General features: G+C 38.8%; 1 protein-coding gene across 1 annotated transcript; it reads right to left on the minus strand.

Annotated features, from left to right (window-relative positions):
- Positions 1 to 17,595: 17,595 nt before the first annotated feature.
- Positions 17,596 to 18,543, minus strand: LOC146809844 (olfactory receptor 1F1-like). The gene has a single exon (XM_085614390.1). It carries the CDS (start codon positions 18,541 to 18,543, stop codon positions 17,596 to 17,598), a length of 948 nt encoding a protein of 315 aa, XP_085470516.1.
- Positions 18,544 to 21,796: the final 3,253 nt, after the last annotated feature.

The following is a 21,796-nucleotide window of genomic DNA, read 5'->3' on the forward strand; positions in this document are numbered from 1 at the left end:
GCGTGCAAAGTCCAGAGACATGCAACGCTCTGCGGACTACCACCTAAAAAAGAAGAAAAACACCCAAACTTTCAATTCAAACAGAAGAAAGTAGCAGGTCTCAAAGTTAGACATGCCCAGAATTTTGAGGACTCAAATACGGAACAGGGAATGGGCTCTGTCTATGCTAGACAGCACAACAGAAGTAACAATAGCTCGCCAGAACCTGATGGAATTTCTGGCATCCCACATAAGTTACATGAAATAACACTCCGGATGGAGGGGACAAACCCAGACGAATTATCGGCTTGTTTTGGGAGAACTTAACATTTGGCTATGACATCCTACTAGCGGAAAAAGCTTGTTTGCCTGCTTTTGTTATGGATTGCCCAAACGGAGCAACGGTAATTATGCCCGCTTTTTCCGACCTCGTTCCCCAATACTTAAAACTTACATACACACAGGAGTGGGCAGTAGCCCTTTTTCCAGCACTATATCGAAACCATGTTGGATGGGATGAAGACTCAACCCACCACGTGATACCATTAAAATCTACCCCAACACCACAGAGGCAGTATCCAATAAAGCAAGAAGCTAAAAGGCAGGTCAGTGAGATCTTAGATCAATTTAAATACCAGGGGGTGATTGAAACTGGCACCTCTTCAATGAATAATTCTTTGTTTCCCATAATGAATATCGTCTAGTTTTGGATTACAGACATCTAAATTCATGCACAAAAACATTTGCAGTACAAAATGCACACAAGGCCACATTAATGAATAACATTGTGTGGAAAAAATACAAAACAACACTAGATATTTTTCTGTCAGGATATAGTACCTGAGAGCAGATACTGGACGGCATTCTCAGAGCTAGGTTCCAATTTTGTCGACTAGCCCAGAGGTAAAAGAATAGCCTTGGGTTGTTTTCCGCCAGAGTAACTGAATTACTTCAAAATCTGGATAAGGAGGCATTGTCCTAAGTAGATGATATTTATCTGATGGATGATGGCCTGGAGGAATACTTGACGAGGGTGAACACCATAATTTTGGGATTCACCTGAGAGGGTTACAAGTTTAACTTCAAAAAATCAAAAATAGCCCACCTCAGCGTCTTATTTTTGGGATATGAGTTTTCAAGTGAAGGGAAAAGCTTGGCAGACAACTTTTTAGAATGGTGTGTGCTGCTCCAAACTCCACAATCATTGAAAAATGTACAGTCCATGCTGGGATTTCTGAATTTTGGGAGAACATACATTTTGGATTACGCGGAAAGGGTTAAACCCTTCTACGACCTCATAAGACCTGACGATTCAGTTAGGCAGTTGAATGATTGAAGTACTAACCCTAGCTCAAGTCTTAACCTGGAGCGTCCGACGTGTCACGGTTGATGCATGATGTGAGTTTGTTCTTTTAAAAAAAGACACTGTGGATTGATGTTTTCATTGACTTCTGTCTTTGGACAGGGCAAGAGTAATTTCACATTTATTATTTCCCTTAAGCGTGTATATTTATATTTTCTGTACTTCTAGTGGGTAGGTCATCTCTTCCCTCATCAATTTATTCACTTTGTGGGTTTTCACCTGTTACTTGTCATATCTTGGTGTTACTACACTGTTTGTCATTCCTGCCATTCAAAACAGACAGATTACCCCTACAATAGTGACATTTACAGTTACTGTGTGCAAGGATCATCTCCTTGAAATACCTTATGTTGTAATTTAACGGTTGACATCATCCAAATTCACATATATGCATCCTTTTTATGGTGTGGCTTGACAGCACAGCTGTCACTAGACAATTAAGTGAGCATCACTAGGAGAGAGGGGTTTTGGTTTTGCCCACATGTTGGGAGACATGTTTACATAATTTGAGTAGGCAGAAATTGTTTACTTACTTGGAAAGAGCTCTGGTATTGTATTGGCTGTTGGTGGGTTTCCTTTCCTCTAAGATGGCCACCTCGTTAAAACGTGATGATGCAGTGGCATGAAAGGGAAAACCTCGACAATACTGTTTCTTTCATTTTTATTGCCAGCACCAGGTTTCATATGTCAAAACTAATTCTTTCCATACATGAGCTCTCCGTTACTTTATTGGACTGGCTGTGACTTCAGACTGTGACAAAGCTATCTGTTGCTAATGTTTTCATGAATGTAAATATTTCCTTAATTTCAGCTCTTCAAGGTCGCTTACCAGCCTATCCTACTTTAGAATATATATTCTGAGGGTTGTTTGGGTGGAAGGGACCGGCAATGTTCTAAGGCAACCTGGGATAAAATAATTTTCAATTCTATTAAGGACACAAAGGTGAGGGTTATGCTTCTCAATCTTTAGTGTAATTTTCACAGCAGCCCATAAAAACAATGAAAACAAGATACATTTCCCATACAACCAATAACAGCATACATCTCCCTTAATCAATACAAGACACTTCAACTCCTCCTCTTTCTTTGCTCAGTCTGACAAAAGAGCAACCAATCAGAATGCAAATAGTGTTCATAGGCTAACAAAGTTACTCAAGTACCAGCTAGGAGAAAAACACCCGGAACTCCTCCAACATTGAGTCTAACTGGATATTGAAAAAACTGGCCCTTTAGCCCTCAAGGATGCCAACTCCAGACAAACCATAGGACCGGACTTGTGGCGTGGCATCATGCCCCATGACCATGTCATCTCTCCAGTTCAATTCAATCCTGCTGCTACTCAGTACCTGGAACGATAAAATACGAATTAACGTCCATCACACTGTTCCAATGCACATAACAGGGAGGGTCATCAAGGCCTCATGACGAAACAAGACATAGTTAAGCAATGTGTACTGAATAATTGGTGAGATTATCCTTGCCTCTGTGTCCTTAATAGAAAAAAAATAAATCTTGACGCAACAACTAGCAAACGTTTTATTCTATGTCAGGACCAGAGGCTCCGAACTTGCTTGATTGAAGCTTATCCTCCACCACTGATGCCACAGTAGATATAGGCTTATAGAAAAACTTTTCAAAAGTAGAATCAGAGGACCAATAAGTTTCCCTCATAATTTCCTCCAATTTAGAGCCTAACAGAAAGGTTTTTGACACCATCGCATCCCTGACTGAGTGCGCTCCAAAAGTACTTAGATCAATTCTGGCTTTTGCCATAAGTCACATGTCCCATCCTGCCAGAGTAGCTCATGAGACAGAGAGTATTTGTTTCTGCAGTGCAATCAACAGCTGCTCTGAAATATTGTAAAATGCACAATTTAGGGTTATGAGGAAAACTGGGTTATGCAGCACATTTTGAAAAGGTTTTCGTACGTTTACAAATCTGAAAAGACACCCATTCAGTAGAAAATACTCTACCTTTTAGGTCCAGTGCTCACGCATCCAAAATTCTCCTACAGGATATTAAAAATAAAAGCATGGTCAGCTTGGCTGAAATCAGCTTCCTTGAGAGATTATAATTGTCTATACAATGTCAAATAAGACAGAACATTAATTACAAAGTGCAGGTTCGCCCCCACTTGATCCACACATTGTGCGTCAAACCAACATACCATTCTGTGTCTGGCTGAAGCATATCGCTTATGGGTACCAGAGGACCGAGACTGCTAGATGAAGAATTCAACTTGTCATGACAGGCCAGGCACGAGCCAATGTTCCCTGAAACTCCCCAGGCCATGAGCTGTAGGGACCTGTCCCGAATCAGAGGATGAAGCATCTTCACAGGGTCATTCAGAACTTCTGAAAATGAATGAAGACAAATCGGGGAGTCACATGAGAGCTCCTTTCAAACTTGGAAAACAAATTTGCCCTCCACACTGCGGTTACATAAATCAGGTTCGCATTTCTGCCTTCTCATCAGAGTGGCAAACCTTGGGATCATCAGGAAGGGAGTAAACGCATAGTGGAGATCATTGATCTAGTCCAGCAATGAGTGCATCTGTCGCTAGGGCCAGAGAATCTGGCCTGCAGCTGAAACATTATGCCATCTGTTTCTTGAGCTAATGGGCAAAAAGATTGATCTGACATAGGCCGTAAAGATTATGAAGATATTGAAAGAGATGAGGATGCATCCTCCAATCACTGAAATCTCTCATCAATCTGGAATTCCAATTGACTGCTACAGTGGACCGACCAGTCAGATACAGGACCACCACCACTGAAATCTTACCCTGGAAGCAATAATGTACAAAATTGGTGCCAAACTCCACTTCCACTCTCGCCCTTGTGCCTACCAACTTGTTGATGTAAAGAACCAGCAGAACATTTTCCATCCGAAGTATACATTAACGTGACTTCTAGTGGGACATGGTTTTGATGGTGAAGGAGCCCACCAACAATTTTAGGGAGTTGATGTGAAGACTCAACTCCTCTGCTGACCAGAGACCTCTGGTGGAGACTGGGCTGTACCTGGCTCCCCAACCCCGCTTGCTGGTATCTGACCCTAGGATAATCACAGGTTGGGAACCCACCATCGCCCTACCGTTCCATGCCTCAATATGCTCAAAAACCAAGACATCTTGGCTTAGGTCTCCTGAGATAAGTGAATCCTGTCTGTTCAAGAGAACCCTTTTTGAAGGGGCTGGATCTTGAAATGCTGACACTATCTGTAATGAAGCGAACCCGGAAAAATGGCCTGAATGGATGAAGCCAGTAGTCTCATCACTCAGGCTACTTCTCTCTAGGACATCAGGTCCCTCTCAAAATCCGCCATAATTCCTATTTTACATCTCACATTTTCTGGGTTTTCAACAATATTTGCGCCATCCCTGAATTGATCCTGCAGCTCAGAACTTTCACAGCCTGAAATGGATTTAACAGAGACTTATTCTCATTGAGGTGAAAACCTAACTGGTGAAGCAAATGTATTGTCCAAGTCAAATAGGTCAGGAAGAGGGACTTGTACTGAATGATGAGGATGAGATCATTTACGTAAATTATGAGGGGCACCCCAGAGTTTCTGCAACCAGCTATATCATCATGGTGTAGCACCAAGGGGTCAAAAATAGGCTAAATGGCAGAACTGCATTTTTGTACCACCAGTTGTACCACTGGAATTGAAGGAACTGCTGGGGGGGCATATATTGGAATGTTCAAGTAGGCATCTTTTAGAAGCGGACCATCCTATCATTTTCTATGAGAATGTCTCTGAGAAGATAGAACCCTTTCATCTTGAAGTGGTTAGAAAGAACTCAACGATTGAACTTCTTCACGTTCAATACTAACCTGCAATTGAATATCAGCAAAAACCTCTTTGATGGGGAGACCTCAGATTGTTTGCCGCATTGTGCAACAAATCCTGAATCTCCATATCTCTAAAGGTCCTTTTGTGTAGAGAATATGACAGTTGACTGGGATGAAACTGTTGTATGGTAGAACCATAAAATTATATTTGGAACCACTGGACTGTTAGTAGACTAAGGCATCTTGGGTTTTCTGGGACTAGTTATGTAGGAAGAATCGAATGCAACCCCCCACTTCCCCGAACAACCCCCAAAGAAGGATTCAGTCTCACCTGTATTGGAAGTTTGTGATCCAAACTGGTTGCCAGCACATAAGCCATATGTGTCCCGGTGCTAGAGGGTGCATCTGCCATGGTCTTGCCAGCCTCCTGTTCGACAACTGCCAAAGGCTTATGGGGGACCTTGGAAAAGGGACCGGCCCAAGGATTGCCCTTGAATTTTACATCATCTAGTGCTCCCTCAAGAACATCCTGCCTCCATGAAGATTATTGCATTGTGGTCCCCTGAAGCTCATCATTCTGTGATTTATTTAGTACACACCACTATGTGCTGTTCTAATGCCCATTACGCCGGTCCCACACCTTGTGCTGTTCTAATGCTCATCACCCTGGCTCCACACCCCGTGCTGTTCTAATTCCCATCACCCTGGGCCCAGTGAATGAATATCACCCTGCTGCTCTTGCTGTACATGATTCAACACCTTTTTGCAAGTGAAGTATGAGTGCCAAATCATGTGTATTAATATTTTCACACACTGTACAAATGTCAAACCTTTTTGCATCTACCCACTCACCTGCATCCATCTATCAACCAATCCACTGCTGCATGCATCCACAGCAGCCTAACCATCTAGCCATCTAGGCACACACATCCTCAACCATTACGTGCATGCTTCCAATATTCCCTTGTGTCTGCATGTTCCCACATTCACATGTGAGTTACCTGAATACATGTATGTTTTGTGCCTGTAGGTGTTATCTGTGGATGTATGACGTTACAACGCATGCTATTACAACGCATACCTTTACAACGCATTTTTTACAACGCTAGTACTACTACAACGCATTACTTTACAACGAATTCTCTTACAACGCCAAACCTATTTAAATACTGAAAAGAGCTGTTACAACGAAGTATATTACACCGCATACCATTACAACGCGATTTTTTTTTTTTTTTTAATTAAAAGTACAATAAAATCTGGCACGGGATGCAGGGAAATTAGGGGTTTTAGGGTGGGGAAGTGTATTAAAACGTGGAGAAAAACTGTACGTAAATCGACTGAAACGCATTACCAAATTAATACTCGGGTATTAAAATTAATACTCGAGTATTAAAATTAATACTCAAAATTCCCCCAAAAAATCCGTTTTCACACATTACTAAGTTTTTAAAAAATAACGAAACAATAAATAACAGAACAAACACATTTTTAACATGATTAGATCGCAAAGTAAGTAAACCAACTGAAACATAACACACATACACATAGGCGCCATTTTACCCATCTCACTTGTAAAACTTGTCCTACCTCAGTTTCTATGTAAACAATACCAAAAGACATGTTCCAAAATGGATGCCAAAACGGAGCAAATGAATGAAAACAATATTTGTTAAAAAGCATTTTTAAATTATCATTTTCCACAGTAAAACAAAGCATTAAAAAAAACACATCGAACGCAGTTTTTTAAAAAATTAATAGTGACACAGAGTAAAACTTATAAATACAAGGGAGACACCATTTTGCACTCAGTTGATTATCAACTAGCAGAGAGAGCAGACGTAATAAGCTGACCCTCTGTCACCTGCACTGCGACCTCCTCAGAGAGAGCACGGAATTCACTCGTGAAAGCATAACAACAGAACAACTACTAGTAAGTTATTAATATATTTCTAAACGTTAGTTTTTAGAAAAATATATTTTCATAACCCACAAAAAATATAATTTTAATTAATAATAAAAACTTTACAAATGTACTGTTTCCAATATATTATCAATAAAATTAAACACAAAATTAAAACAAGTATTTTATTTTCCACAACCAGAAAATCGGAAGATTTTGACATTCCACAATAGCTGCACCTATTTTGGCATCCTCACCACGTTAACGATTGACAAACTCAATTGTTCAGGTAAATGTTATTTATGTGTAATGGTTTTACTTGTAAAATTTATTTTTAAAAATTTCCTAAAGTCATGTATGGCAAAGGTGTTTTTTTTTATTACTCAATCTCACCACATAATAAACGAAAAATTACCATGATGCTGGAGTAACAATTTCTAATAAGACTTCAGTTAGTTACCACATCTGCAAAAGCGTTTCATATTACTAGGGCAAATATTTGTATTCTAAGTCCATGAATGTTCAGCATTTTACTAATTTAGTAATAGTTTCGAAATTACCTGTTATGTTTTAGTTGAAAAATGCATCAAATGTGTAGTATGTTTACTCTCACCAAATGTTACTCATACTCCTTTTTCATATTACAAAAGTTTTTTTTTTTTTTTCTAACCAACGTTGACAAAGGAACAATTATTTTTTTTTTTTTTCCACCAGTGAACATCTTTTCCCCCAAAAAATGTTATCCTCCTACAAGCATCAGGTTAAAGGAACGATAACAAAAAAACAACTGGAAAAGGTATGTTACCTTTTCCATTTTTTTAATACTATACATTATTAATCCTTCCTTTTGCAATTATTCCTCCTCTAACGTACCTAATTTGAAAAGTAATGGATAGTTTAGAGAAACAATATACTATTTCTACTCTAGGAAGGAGCAACATTTGGGATATTTCTGTGTAGTGTAGGGGTACATATCTCTATTTCTACTGCAGTAAGGTGCATTGATTAGGACAGTGTCATGTAGTACTAGTTATATTGTATGTCAGTATAATTTTAAAGATACTCAGTTTCAACATTTGTAACCACCGTTAATTATTTTTTTTTCCTCTTTTTTTTTTCCAAAAGAAAACAACTTTAAATCACAACTAAAATCTTGAGCCAACAAAGGAAATCATCTTCAGCCACCTCATCCAGAAAAGCGAGTTCTACGAAACAAGGTATTTATTTTCAGCACGGATTCTTAACCTTCAAAATATTAGACTAACTATCACATTGCTAAAGTTTTCCAAAAAAAATCAATGCAATTATGATTACATTTCCCCATTTCAGAATTATATTTCATGTCTAAAGGATGGTTTAGCATTACGGAAATTGTTATGTGCTGCAACTTATATCACATGTGCAATTTTTGATGAAAAATTTAAAAAAACACATTTCTCAACATCGTTCTGTTTCCAAATTTTTTTCTTTTTTCACTTTTCCAGACATTTATTTATCGATTCCACAACAAATCACCTTGTAAGTGTCTACACAAGCCTACACACCAATACCACTGAACAAGAGTCAGCAAGAAAAGCAATTTCGAAAGAAAAAGGTAATTTCAAGCAACATTGTAAGGTGCAGCAGATTTTAAAATGTACCATGCTGTAGAGGTAACAATTTACTATTCAAAATCCAGGAAGGTGCAGCAATAGGGAAAGTGTTGGATAGTGTAGGGGTATCAATTTACTATTCTAACTCCAGGAAGGTGCATCAGTAGGGAAAGTTTTGGATAGTGTAAGGGTATCAATTTACTATTCTAACTCCAGGAAGGTGCAGCAGTAGGGAAAGTGTTGGATAGTGTAGGGGTATCAATTTACTATTCTAACTCCAGGAAGGTGCATCAGTAGGGAAAGTGTTGGATAGTGTAGGGGTATCATTTTACTATTCTAACTCCAGGAAGGAGCATCAGTAGGGAAAGTGTTGGATAGTGTAGGGGTATCAATGTACTATTCTAACTCCAGAAAGGTGCAGCAGTAGGGAAAGTGTTGGATAGTGTAGGGGTATCAATTTACTATTCTAACTCCTGGAAGGTGCATCAGTAGAGAAAGTGTTGGATAGTGTAGGGGTATCAATTTACTATTCTAACTCCAGGAAGGTGCAACAGTAGGGAAAGTGTTGGATAGTGTAGGGTTATCAATTTACTATTCTAACTCCAGGAAGGTGCATCAGTAGGGAAAGTGTTGGATAGTGTAGGGGTATCAATTTACTATTCTAACTCCAGGAAGGTGCATCAGTAGGGAAAGTGTTGGATAGTGTAGGGGTATTAATTTACTATTCTAACTCCAGGAAGGTGCATCAGTAGGGAAAGTGTTGGATAGTGTAGGAGTAACAATTTACTATTCTAACTCCTGGAAGGTGCATCAGTAGAGAAAGTTTTGGATAGTGTAGGGGTATCAATTTACTATTGTAACTCCAGGAAGGTGCATCAGTAGGGAAAGTGTTGGATAGTGTAGGGGTATCAATTTACTATTCTAACTCCAGGAAGGTGCATCAGTAGGGAAAGTGTTGGATAGTGTAGGGGTATCAATTTACTATTCTAACTCCAGGAAGGTGCATCAGTAGGGAAAATGTTGGATAGTGTAGGGGTATCAATTTACTATTCTAACTCCAGGAAGGTGCAGCAGTAGGGAAAGTGTTGGATAGTGTAGGGGTATCAATTTACTATTCTAACTCCAGGAAGGTGCAGCAGTAGGGAAAGTGTTGGATAGTGTAGGGGTATCTTTTTACTATTCTAACTCCAGGAAGGTGCATCACTAGGGAAAGTGTTGGATAGTGTAGGGGTATCAATTTCCTATTCTAACTCCAGGAAGGTGCATCAGTAGGGAAAGTGTTGGATAGTGTAGGGGTAACAATTTACTATTCTTACTCCATGAAGGTGCATCAGTAGGCAAAATAATGGATGGAGTAAAAGTTATGTTGTAAAAAAATAGTAAATTATATCATGCTAATTTTTTTAATTTTTCTCCTTTTTTCAGATAATGTCTAGCCTTGGAGCAGCCAACTTCATTAAATCCAGGAAGGGCAAAAATTTGTTAAACCATGGTGGATACATATATAGTAAGGAAAGAATAAGTTTAACTAGAAATCATTGGAGGTGCGTGCAATACTACACTACCCATTGCAGTGGCAGAGCGGTTACTGTTGATAATTTGGTTGTGAAAACCACTGAACATAACCACTCTGCCTCTGCAATGGATGTAGAAATCAGAGAGACAATAAATGAGATGAAAGCAATTGCAAGCACCTCCAATGATTCTACAGGATCAATTTTAAGGGAGGTTGCACAGCATGTCCCCAGTCATGTTGCTAGTAACATGCCTATAATACCCAATTTGAGAAGAATTATTCAGAGACAAAAGCAGGCAAGTAATATTCAATTGTCTACACCACATACATTCTCTGACATTAGAATTCCTCATGATCTTTCTATTTCTTTTTCTGATGAACCTTTCCTTCTGCATGACAACGAAAACCCTCAGAAACGTATTCTAATTTTTAGTACCCCACGTAACCTTGCTAAGTTAGAAAGTAGTGAAATTTGGATGATGGATGGGACGTTTAAAAGTACACCCCATCCTTTCACTCAAATTTACACTATACATGCTAAAATTAACAATAGTGTAATTCCCTTAGTGTATAGTTTGCTACCTGATAAGACTTCTGCAACATACACTGAACTTTTATCAGTAATTAAAAGCAAAACATCTGCAAGTCCTCGAAAAATAATTATTGATTTCGAATTGAGCATGATCAATGTGATCACTAAAACGTACACGGATACCCAAATTCAGGGATGTTTCTTCCATTTTTCGCAGGCATTTTGGCGTAAACTACAGAAAACATCCCTAGTTGCAGAATATTCTCGGGATAGCAAACTACAGTTTGAACTTAAAAAATTAACTGCACTTTGTTTTGTTCCTCCCGATAGTGTGGACGAGTACTACACTGCAATTATAGAATCTGTTTATTATACGAGTAACGAGGAAAAATTGGCACCCATTCTAAATTATTTTGAGGACACATGGATTGGACACCTAAGCAGATCGGGTCGCAGGAGGAAGCCACGATTCCATGTGGAGTGGTGGAACTGCTACACGAGTTGTTTAGAGGGAGAGGCCAAAACAAACAATGCCATTGAGGGGTGGCATAACTCCTTCAATCATACAATTGGAAAACCACATCCTAACTTCTACTCATTTTTGGAAACTTTGAAGAAGGAGCAAAGTTTCCAAGAAATGAGAATAGCACAAACACTCGCAGGTAGTCTAAACCCACGAGTAACAGTCAAAACAAGGGAAATGTCTGAGAGACTATTGGCAATTCTGCAACAGTTTTCGTTGTGTGTGGCTATAGACTACCTGGAAAATCTTTCTAACATTCTTTCTTTTTAAAACAATGAATTTACTTACTTTCCTGCTTTGCTTTAAATTATAGTAATTTTTAAAATTCAATTGGCATACAAAGTTTTTTTTTATAAAAATGTTTTCAAACAAACAAGTCGTTTTTTTTTTATTATTTAAAACAAATCTTCATTTCCACCAAAATAAACCAATTAGTACAAATTAACTGTTCCATAGAATTTGAACCACTTTTCATTATCGGAACTCCATTTTTGAAATTACCGAAAAAATCCAATTTAAATACCGTCAAAACCAATCACCAAATTTCAAACAGATGTATAATATACAAATCAAACGATATTCCGAAATGCACTTTGCAGCTGAATCATCATTTGTATTTCAATTTTTCATTTACAAAATTTACAAGTACGCACAATTTTTGAACTTAGAAATGAAGATCGACAGTACGTTTTTTACTTCGTAAATAAACAAATCAACTGTCTGAACAGTAACTTTTAATTTTGTAAGAGTTACATACTTTTTTTAAATAACTAACTTACTTTAAGCGACCCGACATAGGCATGTATTAATGATATTAATGTGGACATGTTTAACAACATTTTAGACATCTATTAGTTTTCCAGCAACCTCCCCTTATTCTTTCCTTACTATATATGTATCCCTTTTAAATGTTTAATCTATAATATCAACTGAAAATATTTCCTACCTGGACGCAGATCAGCTTCCTGCTGCTTCCTCCTCCGATGCTCTGCAAAATGGCGCATTACGTCGACGCTCACGTCCTTACGTCATCGCGTGCATCTCAATTTATGGCGGACTACTTTTTTAAATTCTACTGTAAATAAATGTTAATATATGTAAATAAAATATATATATTTTGTTATAAAAATAAAACTTACTTTGAAAAATTTATGAAAAATATGCTTATTTTTTTCATGATTTTTAAAACAAATAAAAATGTGAAATCAAAAATTGTTTGCTGTCATTATTTTCAATTAATTTTTTTAAACTCCAATATTGTAATTAAATAAATGTAAATTAACTAAATATGTTCCTTACCTTGACTCTATTGTCTTTTCCCTTCAAAACTTTCTCTTACTTCACTTTCTGTACCTTCTTTTCTTGTTCCGCGGGTTGTATATTCTGAGGCTGCCAAAATAAATGAAGGACAAAGACACTCATAGACTTCAATGGAAAAGCGTGGGAATTTATTACAAAAAGTAAGTTATAATTGTTTTTTCTAATTTAAAAATTTTATTAATGATAAATTTGTAAATATATTACTCTTTTAATTTTTATAGTATTTTTTTTTATTTAATAAATAAAATTATATTATTTTTATAATAATTAAACCAAAAATACTCTTCCATTACTTTAAAAAAGGGCACTGTCTTTTGTACTTATAAATACTCTAGTCTTTTCATATGTGTTAAAAATACTCTAGTATTTAAAATTAGGTACTCACTCATATTTATTTAAATTATAATATTAAATACTCCATTATTTTTTTTAAAAAACTCATTCAATTTAGAAAAATACTCAACTCTTAAATTTGGTAATTATTAAGTATCAACTTTTAATATTTAAAAAATCTATTATTTTTTTAACTATCCAACAAAACATTCCTACTAAACTAAATGGCCAAGTATAAATATTAAAATACTCAAGTATTAGTTTAACTGCTATCCAACCAAACATTACTACTAGACAAAATACTCAAGTCTTAATATTTTAATTAACTACTCACTTTTTTAAAATTAATATTGCTTTATTATAAATAATTAAAATACTCAAGTATTAATTTAACTGCTATCCATCCAAACATTTCTACTAGAAAAAATACTCTAGTATTAATATTTTGAAAAACAAATAACTTTTGTCAAATTACAAATGCTTTTTTAAAAATAATTAAACAAGATAAACATTTTTTTAAATGGAAACACAGAGAAAAAAAAATGCGTTGTAATAGTATATGCGTTGTAAAAGTACTTACCATATAACATCTTGCGTTGTAAAGCCATGCATTGTAAATGAATGCGTTGTAAAGGCATTTTCACATAATGCGTTTTAAAGGTATATGCGTTGTAACAGTACTTACCATATAATGGCACGCGTTGTAAAAGCATGCGTTGTAAAAGTTTTTGCGTTGTAAAAAATGCGTTGTAATAGCATAGCGTTGTAAAAGTTGCGTTGTAAAGGTGGTTCCTCGTTATCTGTGTATACTGGTGCTTGTACATGTTATTTCTTTGTGAATCCAAAAAGATCACACAGTATGCACCATTACTTCAAAGATCACATAAATGTGAAACAAGCCAAACACGTTGGCTTTTCCAGTGCACTCCAACTCCATCGATTAAGTCACTCTTTAAGGCATTGATACATCCAATGATCCAGCCATAAAATCATTCTTGCAATCATACTCGCGCAAAATACAGAATATCACACACAATCTCGCCAGTCATTGAAGAAGCATGTTCAAGAACAAGTCACACCTATTGGCCTTGTCTGTGTTCTTTTCAAATATTTAATAGAGGCAGTCTCAGTTATGGAACAAGCGTGCAACAGCATGCCCCTTGCCCTTACACCTCTAAGTTTGGCATAGAGCTTGGTGATGTAGGGGCAGTACCCTGGCTCCCATGAGAAGTGGGAGGAACAGGGCATAAGATAATGACTACCAATGGAGGCTAGACACAACAATATATACGCAACGTATTTTGTTTTTATCAAAATAATAATTAGCACATACTCTTTTTGGCACATTTTCTCCTGATAGTTTTTAAATAGGACGAATGGATGTGGTGGCCCTTAACACTTCTTGTTTTTAAAGATCTTCTACAAAACAGTGGATAAATGGTTAGCATTTTCAGAAGTTGGCCGTGGCTATAGCCTTTTATTCGACAATACAGTAATGTAATCAACGGCACATGTCTTATTTTCTATATATGTTTATTTTATTTTCAAAGTTAATACAGCAATAACTCATTGTCAATATCTTGAGAAAGTAATTGAAAAAAATCTATTTTTTAAACGTTTTGTTTCTAGGTAGAATGGGAGGCATTTAATCAGGCTTAAATGAGAGTAAATACAGTGCAATGGTTTCATGAGCTCTTGGTCGGCGAAGAGGTAACATGCATTTGGAGCAGATGTCTTCATTCTTTTAAATGTGACTTATCAACACAGACGTCAATTCGCCAGAACGTTAGGGACAGCAGAAATGACATCACAAACCCTTGGACCACCGATGACATCACAGAGATCCCTTCCTCCACCGTTTTCTGTTTAGCATCCTCTTGTTTGCTGCTCATGTGGCGCTAGAATGTCAGGGGTAGCAAAGGGCAAGCTAGGTGTACCAACTGCTACCCTTGTCAACGCCCAATTGATGACCGCAATTGCTCAAATAACAGGAAGTTGGCAGTTTGGAGATACAGGTAACAATTCATATGGAATATTCCACATTCACAGAACATTGCAATACGTTTTCCGACATAATTCGCCTGTTCCTGGAATACCTTTTAATGTTGCATGACGCAGATGCAATAGTTCCATTTCCTATTCTGGTCCTGAACCCAATTTGCTGTTAATGCTCCTGTGGATAGCATAATGGGGGGTGGTGGGACCAGTTACTGCGGATACACAAACCTATGAGACAAAAAGCAGCAGCTGAAACAACCTGGACCCATATTACTTATTGGGCACACTGTTACTGTTTGTGCTGAACTTTTAACTGGCCACATCTGACGCAGACTGAGGCAGTGCCCCCTATTACAGCAAATGCATTTCCCCAGCACAGCTACAAATGTGCACGTTCACTGAGGACAGCCCATTAGTGAAAGGCAGACTGACAGTTGCTGGACACCACATTTTCTTTCATTGCCAGCGGTGGCCTGGCCTGCATTTGAAAGGCGAGGAGAGATTCCCCTGCTGGGGAGTGCAATGAGTGTTTGCGCCCACTTGCTGCGGGATGTCCTGGACGGGGGGTTATAAAGGGTCCTCATTCCCCCTTTAAAGGGGCCCCCTCGGGACACACTGACTGTGAGCTTCCTCTTTGTGGCACACAGTCATTGTGCCTCTTCCCAGCCTCTTTGCCCGCATCGGTTGTATGGTATGGAAGTAAATGTCCATTGTGCCCCAAAGCACTTACTGTAATGTGGTCCCAGGCTTGAATTATGTGAGTTGCTCAGGCGGTACTAATTTACAGTGAGGTATTATTTAATCATTTGCTTCCTTTCTTTTTGCCCTGGTGCCTCCTTCATTAAACAAAAATCAATTTTCATATTTTTATATACGAACAATGATTTATGCTTTGACAAAACAGCACAGATGATAGCAAAATGCAATGGTGCAACATAGCACCACTAGGCCTTTTATGTAATTTGCCTCTTGTGTATCTTTAGAAAACAAAAGATCCATTCCCAAAAAACTGCCAGAATGTAGTAGCCAAGGGGACCCCACGCCCAACCTTTTAATAATGCAATCATTTCCTTTCATCATTTCTAATAATTGTGCAGTGGTTGCCAACTATCAACCTTATTTAGGGTGCAGGGTTGATGTGGAGGTAGTATTAGGTAGCAATACTTGTAGAAAAACTTGATACTTCCTATTAATGTAGAGGGCAGCTGGGGAATATGAGAGTTAATGTCTGATTAGAAGGTCAATGTATTTTTTGCACATTCACTCTCCCCCACAAATTACTGTCAGGGTTTTGCTACTTCAAATTAAAGTTTTTAATGACCTGATGTGGCATCACCACCATACTGATGCAGTAAATCCACATAACCCACAGCAGCATTACCACTAAGCTCTGTGTTGTCCCTTTCTGCACAAAAACAATCATCCCCTCAGCGCAGGCACCCTTGCAAAATGACGTAAGGGTGTCTGCGCTGGCGCATGGCTGCTGTTTGCGCGCCAGCACGGGGGAAAAGGATAGGAATGTGCTGTATCTGCATGGAGGCTTGCTGCATTGCTGTGCATCAAAATATTGTGACTGAGGCCCTTTATTTTTCCAAGAATCGCACATCTGTCAACATTGCTTGTCATTAGGTCACATTCTTGCGCCAGCATCTGGAGGGATTTTCCTAACTCTGGACTATTTCATGGGCAACTTTGTCCATAACTGGCAGATGTACCTAGATGATAGTAAATAGAGACATTGCTAAGACTGTTATATTAAAATGCATTTCTGCTCAATATTCTTGTAACAATATCCAAAATGTCAATGCAATATATGCTTTTGTGAACATGTGTACAATGCTAGTTTCTCATTTTTACAGTCCTCTTATGAAACTTAATGCTGGTCTTTTTGTATTTAAAACCACAAATAAATAAAAGGATCACAAAGCATAAATTAGTAAGGGTATAGGCTGCGAATATCGACAGGACAGATTATCATTATAACAATATTGAGGGATAAAATAGCGAAAGATAAGTTACTGCACATTTTCCCTACCTAACTCCACATATGCATACCTTGGTGCTCTATATAGCTCCAAGGTACATAGATGTGGAGTTAAGAATAGTAAATACTTACCTGCCTCTATGCACTTATTTATTGATATTTTTTCCCCTGACTTTGTTGTAACAATATTTTGTCGAGTCGATATTCAGGATTGGATATTCTCAGCCACGATCTTAGTGGATGAAAAATATCTTTACAATCTTCAATAAGACGTGTGCCAACTCTGTGTAATAGTGATTTTTCTATTTCTTGTACTTGCTTCTTCATTGTAAGATTTCCATATGTTTTGATTTCTCAATGGTATCTGTCTCTCTGATATGAAGATATTGCTTAATCAATCTTTCTTTGTGGGTAGAGGACAAATTACTAAGGAACCTTGCTCTGGAACACCTTGTACTCCAGCTTCCATGTTAATCAGACCTTTTGACCTTAAGCAAGGGATTCGAGGCTTACTTGACCCACTCCACATATGGATCCCAGCTTCTGAATTGATCTATAGGGGAATTTCACATGTCTGTGCAGTGCATATGATTCGACCGTATGAATTATTTTCCTGCTCTCCCACCCACCCTCTCTCACCTCCAGCACTCATTAGTAGCTGATAAATGTTCTATAAAATCTCAGCACAAAGTAAAAAAACAACAACACATATGATGGATACTGTAGCGGAAAGGCAGATGGATAGTGTCAGATTTTATTTCCTCCCCCAAAAATGTCTTTTTCTCAGAGCTCTAGCCAAAGCACCCTTGACTTCCTTGTTTCGAATACTGTAGACAAAAGGGTTCAACATGGAGTTCCCAACGCTGTACAACACGCTGATAATGAGGTCCTTCTCCAAGGAATAGGCAGAGGCTGGGCGGATGTAGGTGTATAGCACTGGGCCATAGTTCAGAGCCACTGCCGTCAGGTGGGCAGAGCAAGTGGAAAATGCTCTGGATCTCCCTTCCGTTGTAGGCATCCTGCATATTGTGGCAATAATGAGGATGTAAGATATTGTAATACAGAGGCATGGACTCAGCAGGAATAAGGTTGTCTCGGACAGCAGAAGGAGCTCATTTGGGGAAGTGTCTGAGCAGGACAGTTTGAAGAGTGGTGGCAGGTCACAGAAGTAGTGGCGTATCTCATTGGAGGCACAGTATGATAATCGTGCTGCCATAACGCTGTGTGCTGCTGAATGCAGAGAGACAATGACCCAAGACCCGGCCACCAGCCTCACTCGGACACCCTTGCTCATTAACATAGCATAGTGCAGTGGCTTACTGATAGCCAAGTATCGATCCACAGCCATGATGGCCAACAGAAAACCTGTCATGTTACCAAAGGAGAGGAAAAAGTGCAGTTGCAAAAAACACCCATGGAAAGATATGCTTTTCCTTTCCAGGAAGATGTTGGCCAGAAGTTTAGGGACTGTGGAAGTCGTCAGGCAAATGTCTACAAAAGATAAGATACTTAGAAAAAAGTACATGGGCGTGTGAAGCTGAGTATCCACCCGTATAATAAAAATGATGGTACCGTTTCCCACCAGAGTCACCAAATACATCAATAGGAAAACCACAAACAGGATTATTGAGTGCTCCGGAGGCTCAGAAAACCCTAAAAGGATGAATTCAGACACTGTGCTTTGATTTCCTTTCTCCGTCATCTTCAGAGCTTGGACCTTCAAGAAGAACAATGATTTGTTTATTGAGATATTATCAATGAGCCACATAAACAATATGAAATTAAAAAAAATTGTTTGTAACCACCTGTTTAACTAATAGAATTTAGGAGCCTGCCAAAGGAAGAAACATTTTAGATCTTTGAACTACTTTTACTGTCTATAGATACAGAAGCAGACATTGTTCCTGAAGTTGGATTGACAAAAAATTAAACCCTTATCAGTTAGTTAATCTGCGTCCAGGCTTAAGGAGAGACATGCAAGGGAATGTGAAGACAGTGTGACCAAGAGAAGGGTATGCCAAGAATAACAAAAGAACATGCTACCAAATGTGGTTGAAGTCAAGATCTAATCAACATGAAGAGTTTTAAAAGGAGAGACAACCAATAGAAAGATGAAGAGGTGTAACAGGAGACTATTGAAGATGGAAACAAATGAAATCAGTCAGTGAGGTAAGAAAAGGTCACAATTAAGCAAGTTTGGAGAGATATTGTAAGGGACAGAAAAAGCCAGTGTTAGGAATACAACTATTGATGAGAGACAGATGAAGAGGCAGGCAATAGTATGAAAAGAAATAGAAACATATTGGGGAATTGTAGGATTAACTGTCAGACAGCAAAAAGACAAAAAAAGAAATTGTAGGGCAGAAATAAACATTGAGAGGTTTCTGAAGATGGACATTGACATGAATGAATATCATCTAAGGGCAAGAAAGGGTGGAAAAGAATAAAGTCCTGTATGGGAGGAGAAGAATTTGGCAATGGATGGAGGTAGGGAAATGTAACTGTTATTTAGAAAGAAAGGATTGAGGAACAGACCATTTGGAGGAATGAAAAAAGAAGGCTGAGAGAGTGGGAGGAGGAGTATTGAGAAAGATTGAGGATAAGATGCAAAACACACGTTTCACACGGAAAGTTGTAAAGTAAAAGGCTGGGAATACCATCAAGAATGTGAGCCAAATAACACCAGAACAAATATATAAACAAGTGTATCAAGCACATTTGAGCCCCTTAGCCTCGAAGATAGCAGTCTTTGTAGTGATGAGGACTTGACTTGGGGGATACCACTTTTCACATTGGCCCATTTACTAAATGGACAGAGGCGGCGCTCTAGATAAAAAGCCTATCCCTGGAGAGGGGCCTCAGGGCTGTTAATGGAAGGTCGATATCAGACAGCGAAGGCACCTAGAATTATGGCCAAGACTTCTAGACATGAAGATTCTACGTCGAACGGAGAGTGATCACGATCCTCTATTGCTAACTCTAGAGATAAAGAGTCAATATTTGGAGAGGGCAAGAACCGAAATAGTGACGGCAGATGTAATCATGTCCCAAGACTGTCGTCGGTTAAAATGGGCAGTGGTCTCAGAAGATGATAGCACTTTAGATCTGATTAAGCTAACCCTTGAGGACATGCTAACAGCTCTCTCCACTCTAGATATGCACAAGGACTCTCTCCCTGCCCTTATGAAGGTCCATGAGAACCTTTTTGTTAAGTTGAAAGCCTTTTTTACAAAAAATAATACATCTACCAGGCAGGCCATCCAAAAATCAGCAAGATGGTATGATGGGGCATGTAGGTCTGCATTTAGGCACCTCTCCCAAGCTATTAGGTTGGGAGTTCCACGGGAGGTCAGGAAGGCAAGGTTTGAATATAAGAAAATACAATATAGGGCAAAGAAAAACTTTGATGAAAATAGATGGAAAGATCTGCTATATGCAAGTAATGGGAAAAACTGGCGGCGATTCTGGCAAACAGTTAAATGGGGTAGTGGAGATATAGGGCCCGTACCAGTGAATAATGTGCCTCCAGAAGAATGGGTCTTGCACTATCAGGCCCAATTTGCTTCCACCACAGGTAGCCCCAGACACTACCTACAATTAACATCTGATACTGTCCTAAGCTTTGATATAGGGGAGATTGAAAGAGTTTTAGACGGTGACCCAGCAGGCAGGGCCCCCGGTCCGGATTGCATTCCGGCCGATATATTTAAACACGACAGGATGAATTGGCTCAAATACATTCACATTATTTCTAATGCCCTGGCTAGAGGTGCCCCCATACCAGAATCCTGGCGCGGGGCAGAAATAATCCCAATTTACAAAAAAAAGACCGCGCCAGCCCATGTAACTCTAGGCCTATAAGCCTAATCGACACATTACAAAAGATTGTGGCCAGACTCGTGCTAAGTAGGGTAAATACATGGATAGATGACCAGGAAATCCTATCCACTTTTCAAGCGGGTTTCCGCCCTCATGTCAGTACCATTGGCCAAGTTTTTAGATTCATGATGATTTATTGGGATACTGTGATTCTAGCCGGGGGGACTCTATTTGCTGCATTCATAGATCTAAAATCAGCATTCGATCTGGTGCCCCGATATAAGCTGTGGGACACGCTAAAGGAAGCAGGGATGCCCCCCGAGCTCCTATGTTTTATCATTAAACTTCATGAGTCTAATTGTGCCCAGGTACGGTGGGGACAACAGGGTGAACTAACAGATTGCTTCCCAGTAAACAAGGGTGTACGGCAGGGGTGCGTTCTGGCCACTACCCTTTTTTCTTTGTTTATAAATAGGTTATCTCAAATTATGCTGCGTATCCAACTGACGCCCCCACTCTTGCTGGTACTAAGGTTTCACTGTTAATGTTTGCAGACAATACATTAATTTTGTCTAAAACTCAATCTGATCTGCAACGTGCCCTCGACAGATTCACTGTTTTTTGCGACGACCATGAGCTAGTAGTTAACGCCGATAATTCCAAGTTCATGGTGTTGCACAAACATAAAATAGTGAAAGGCAGGGTGGAAATGAACAATGTGTCCCTGGAGCAAACCGACACCTTTTCGTACCTGGGCGTAACAATGGGCAAGAAAATGAATTGGAAACCCCAGATAGATTTACTAGTTCTCAGGCATAACCAATTAGCAGGCGCCCTATTAAAAGAACATCGGCTATCCCTTACAAAACCAGTAGGGCCAGCGCTAACAATCTACAAAGGGAAAATCAGGGTGTCGATAATCTATGGTGCAGAGCTCTGGGGCTTCGAAAATCTAGGTCCCCTAGTTCTTGCCCAGAATAAGTTCCTGAGATCACTGACTGGTCTCCCTCAATCGACTGCTCTCAAACCTCTACTATTAGATCTGGGATGTACTTCATTTGAGGAGGCAGCAGGTTTTAGGCCCCTGGCTTATTGGAGACGGTTATGGACAACCCCGGAGATAGCACCATATGCTA

Source organism: Triturus cristatus, chromosome 7 (assembly GCF_964204655.1).
Source record: "Triturus cristatus chromosome 7, aTriCri1.1, whole genome shotgun sequence".
Taxonomy (NCBI): domain Eukaryota; kingdom Metazoa; phylum Chordata; class Amphibia; order Caudata; family Salamandridae; genus Triturus; species Triturus cristatus.

Excerpts from the sequence above, each read along its gene's own strand:
- LOC146809844 (XM_085614390.1), bottom strand. The coding sequence starts at position 18,543 with ATGACGGAGAAAGGAAATCAAAGCACAGTGTCTGAATTCATCCTTTTA.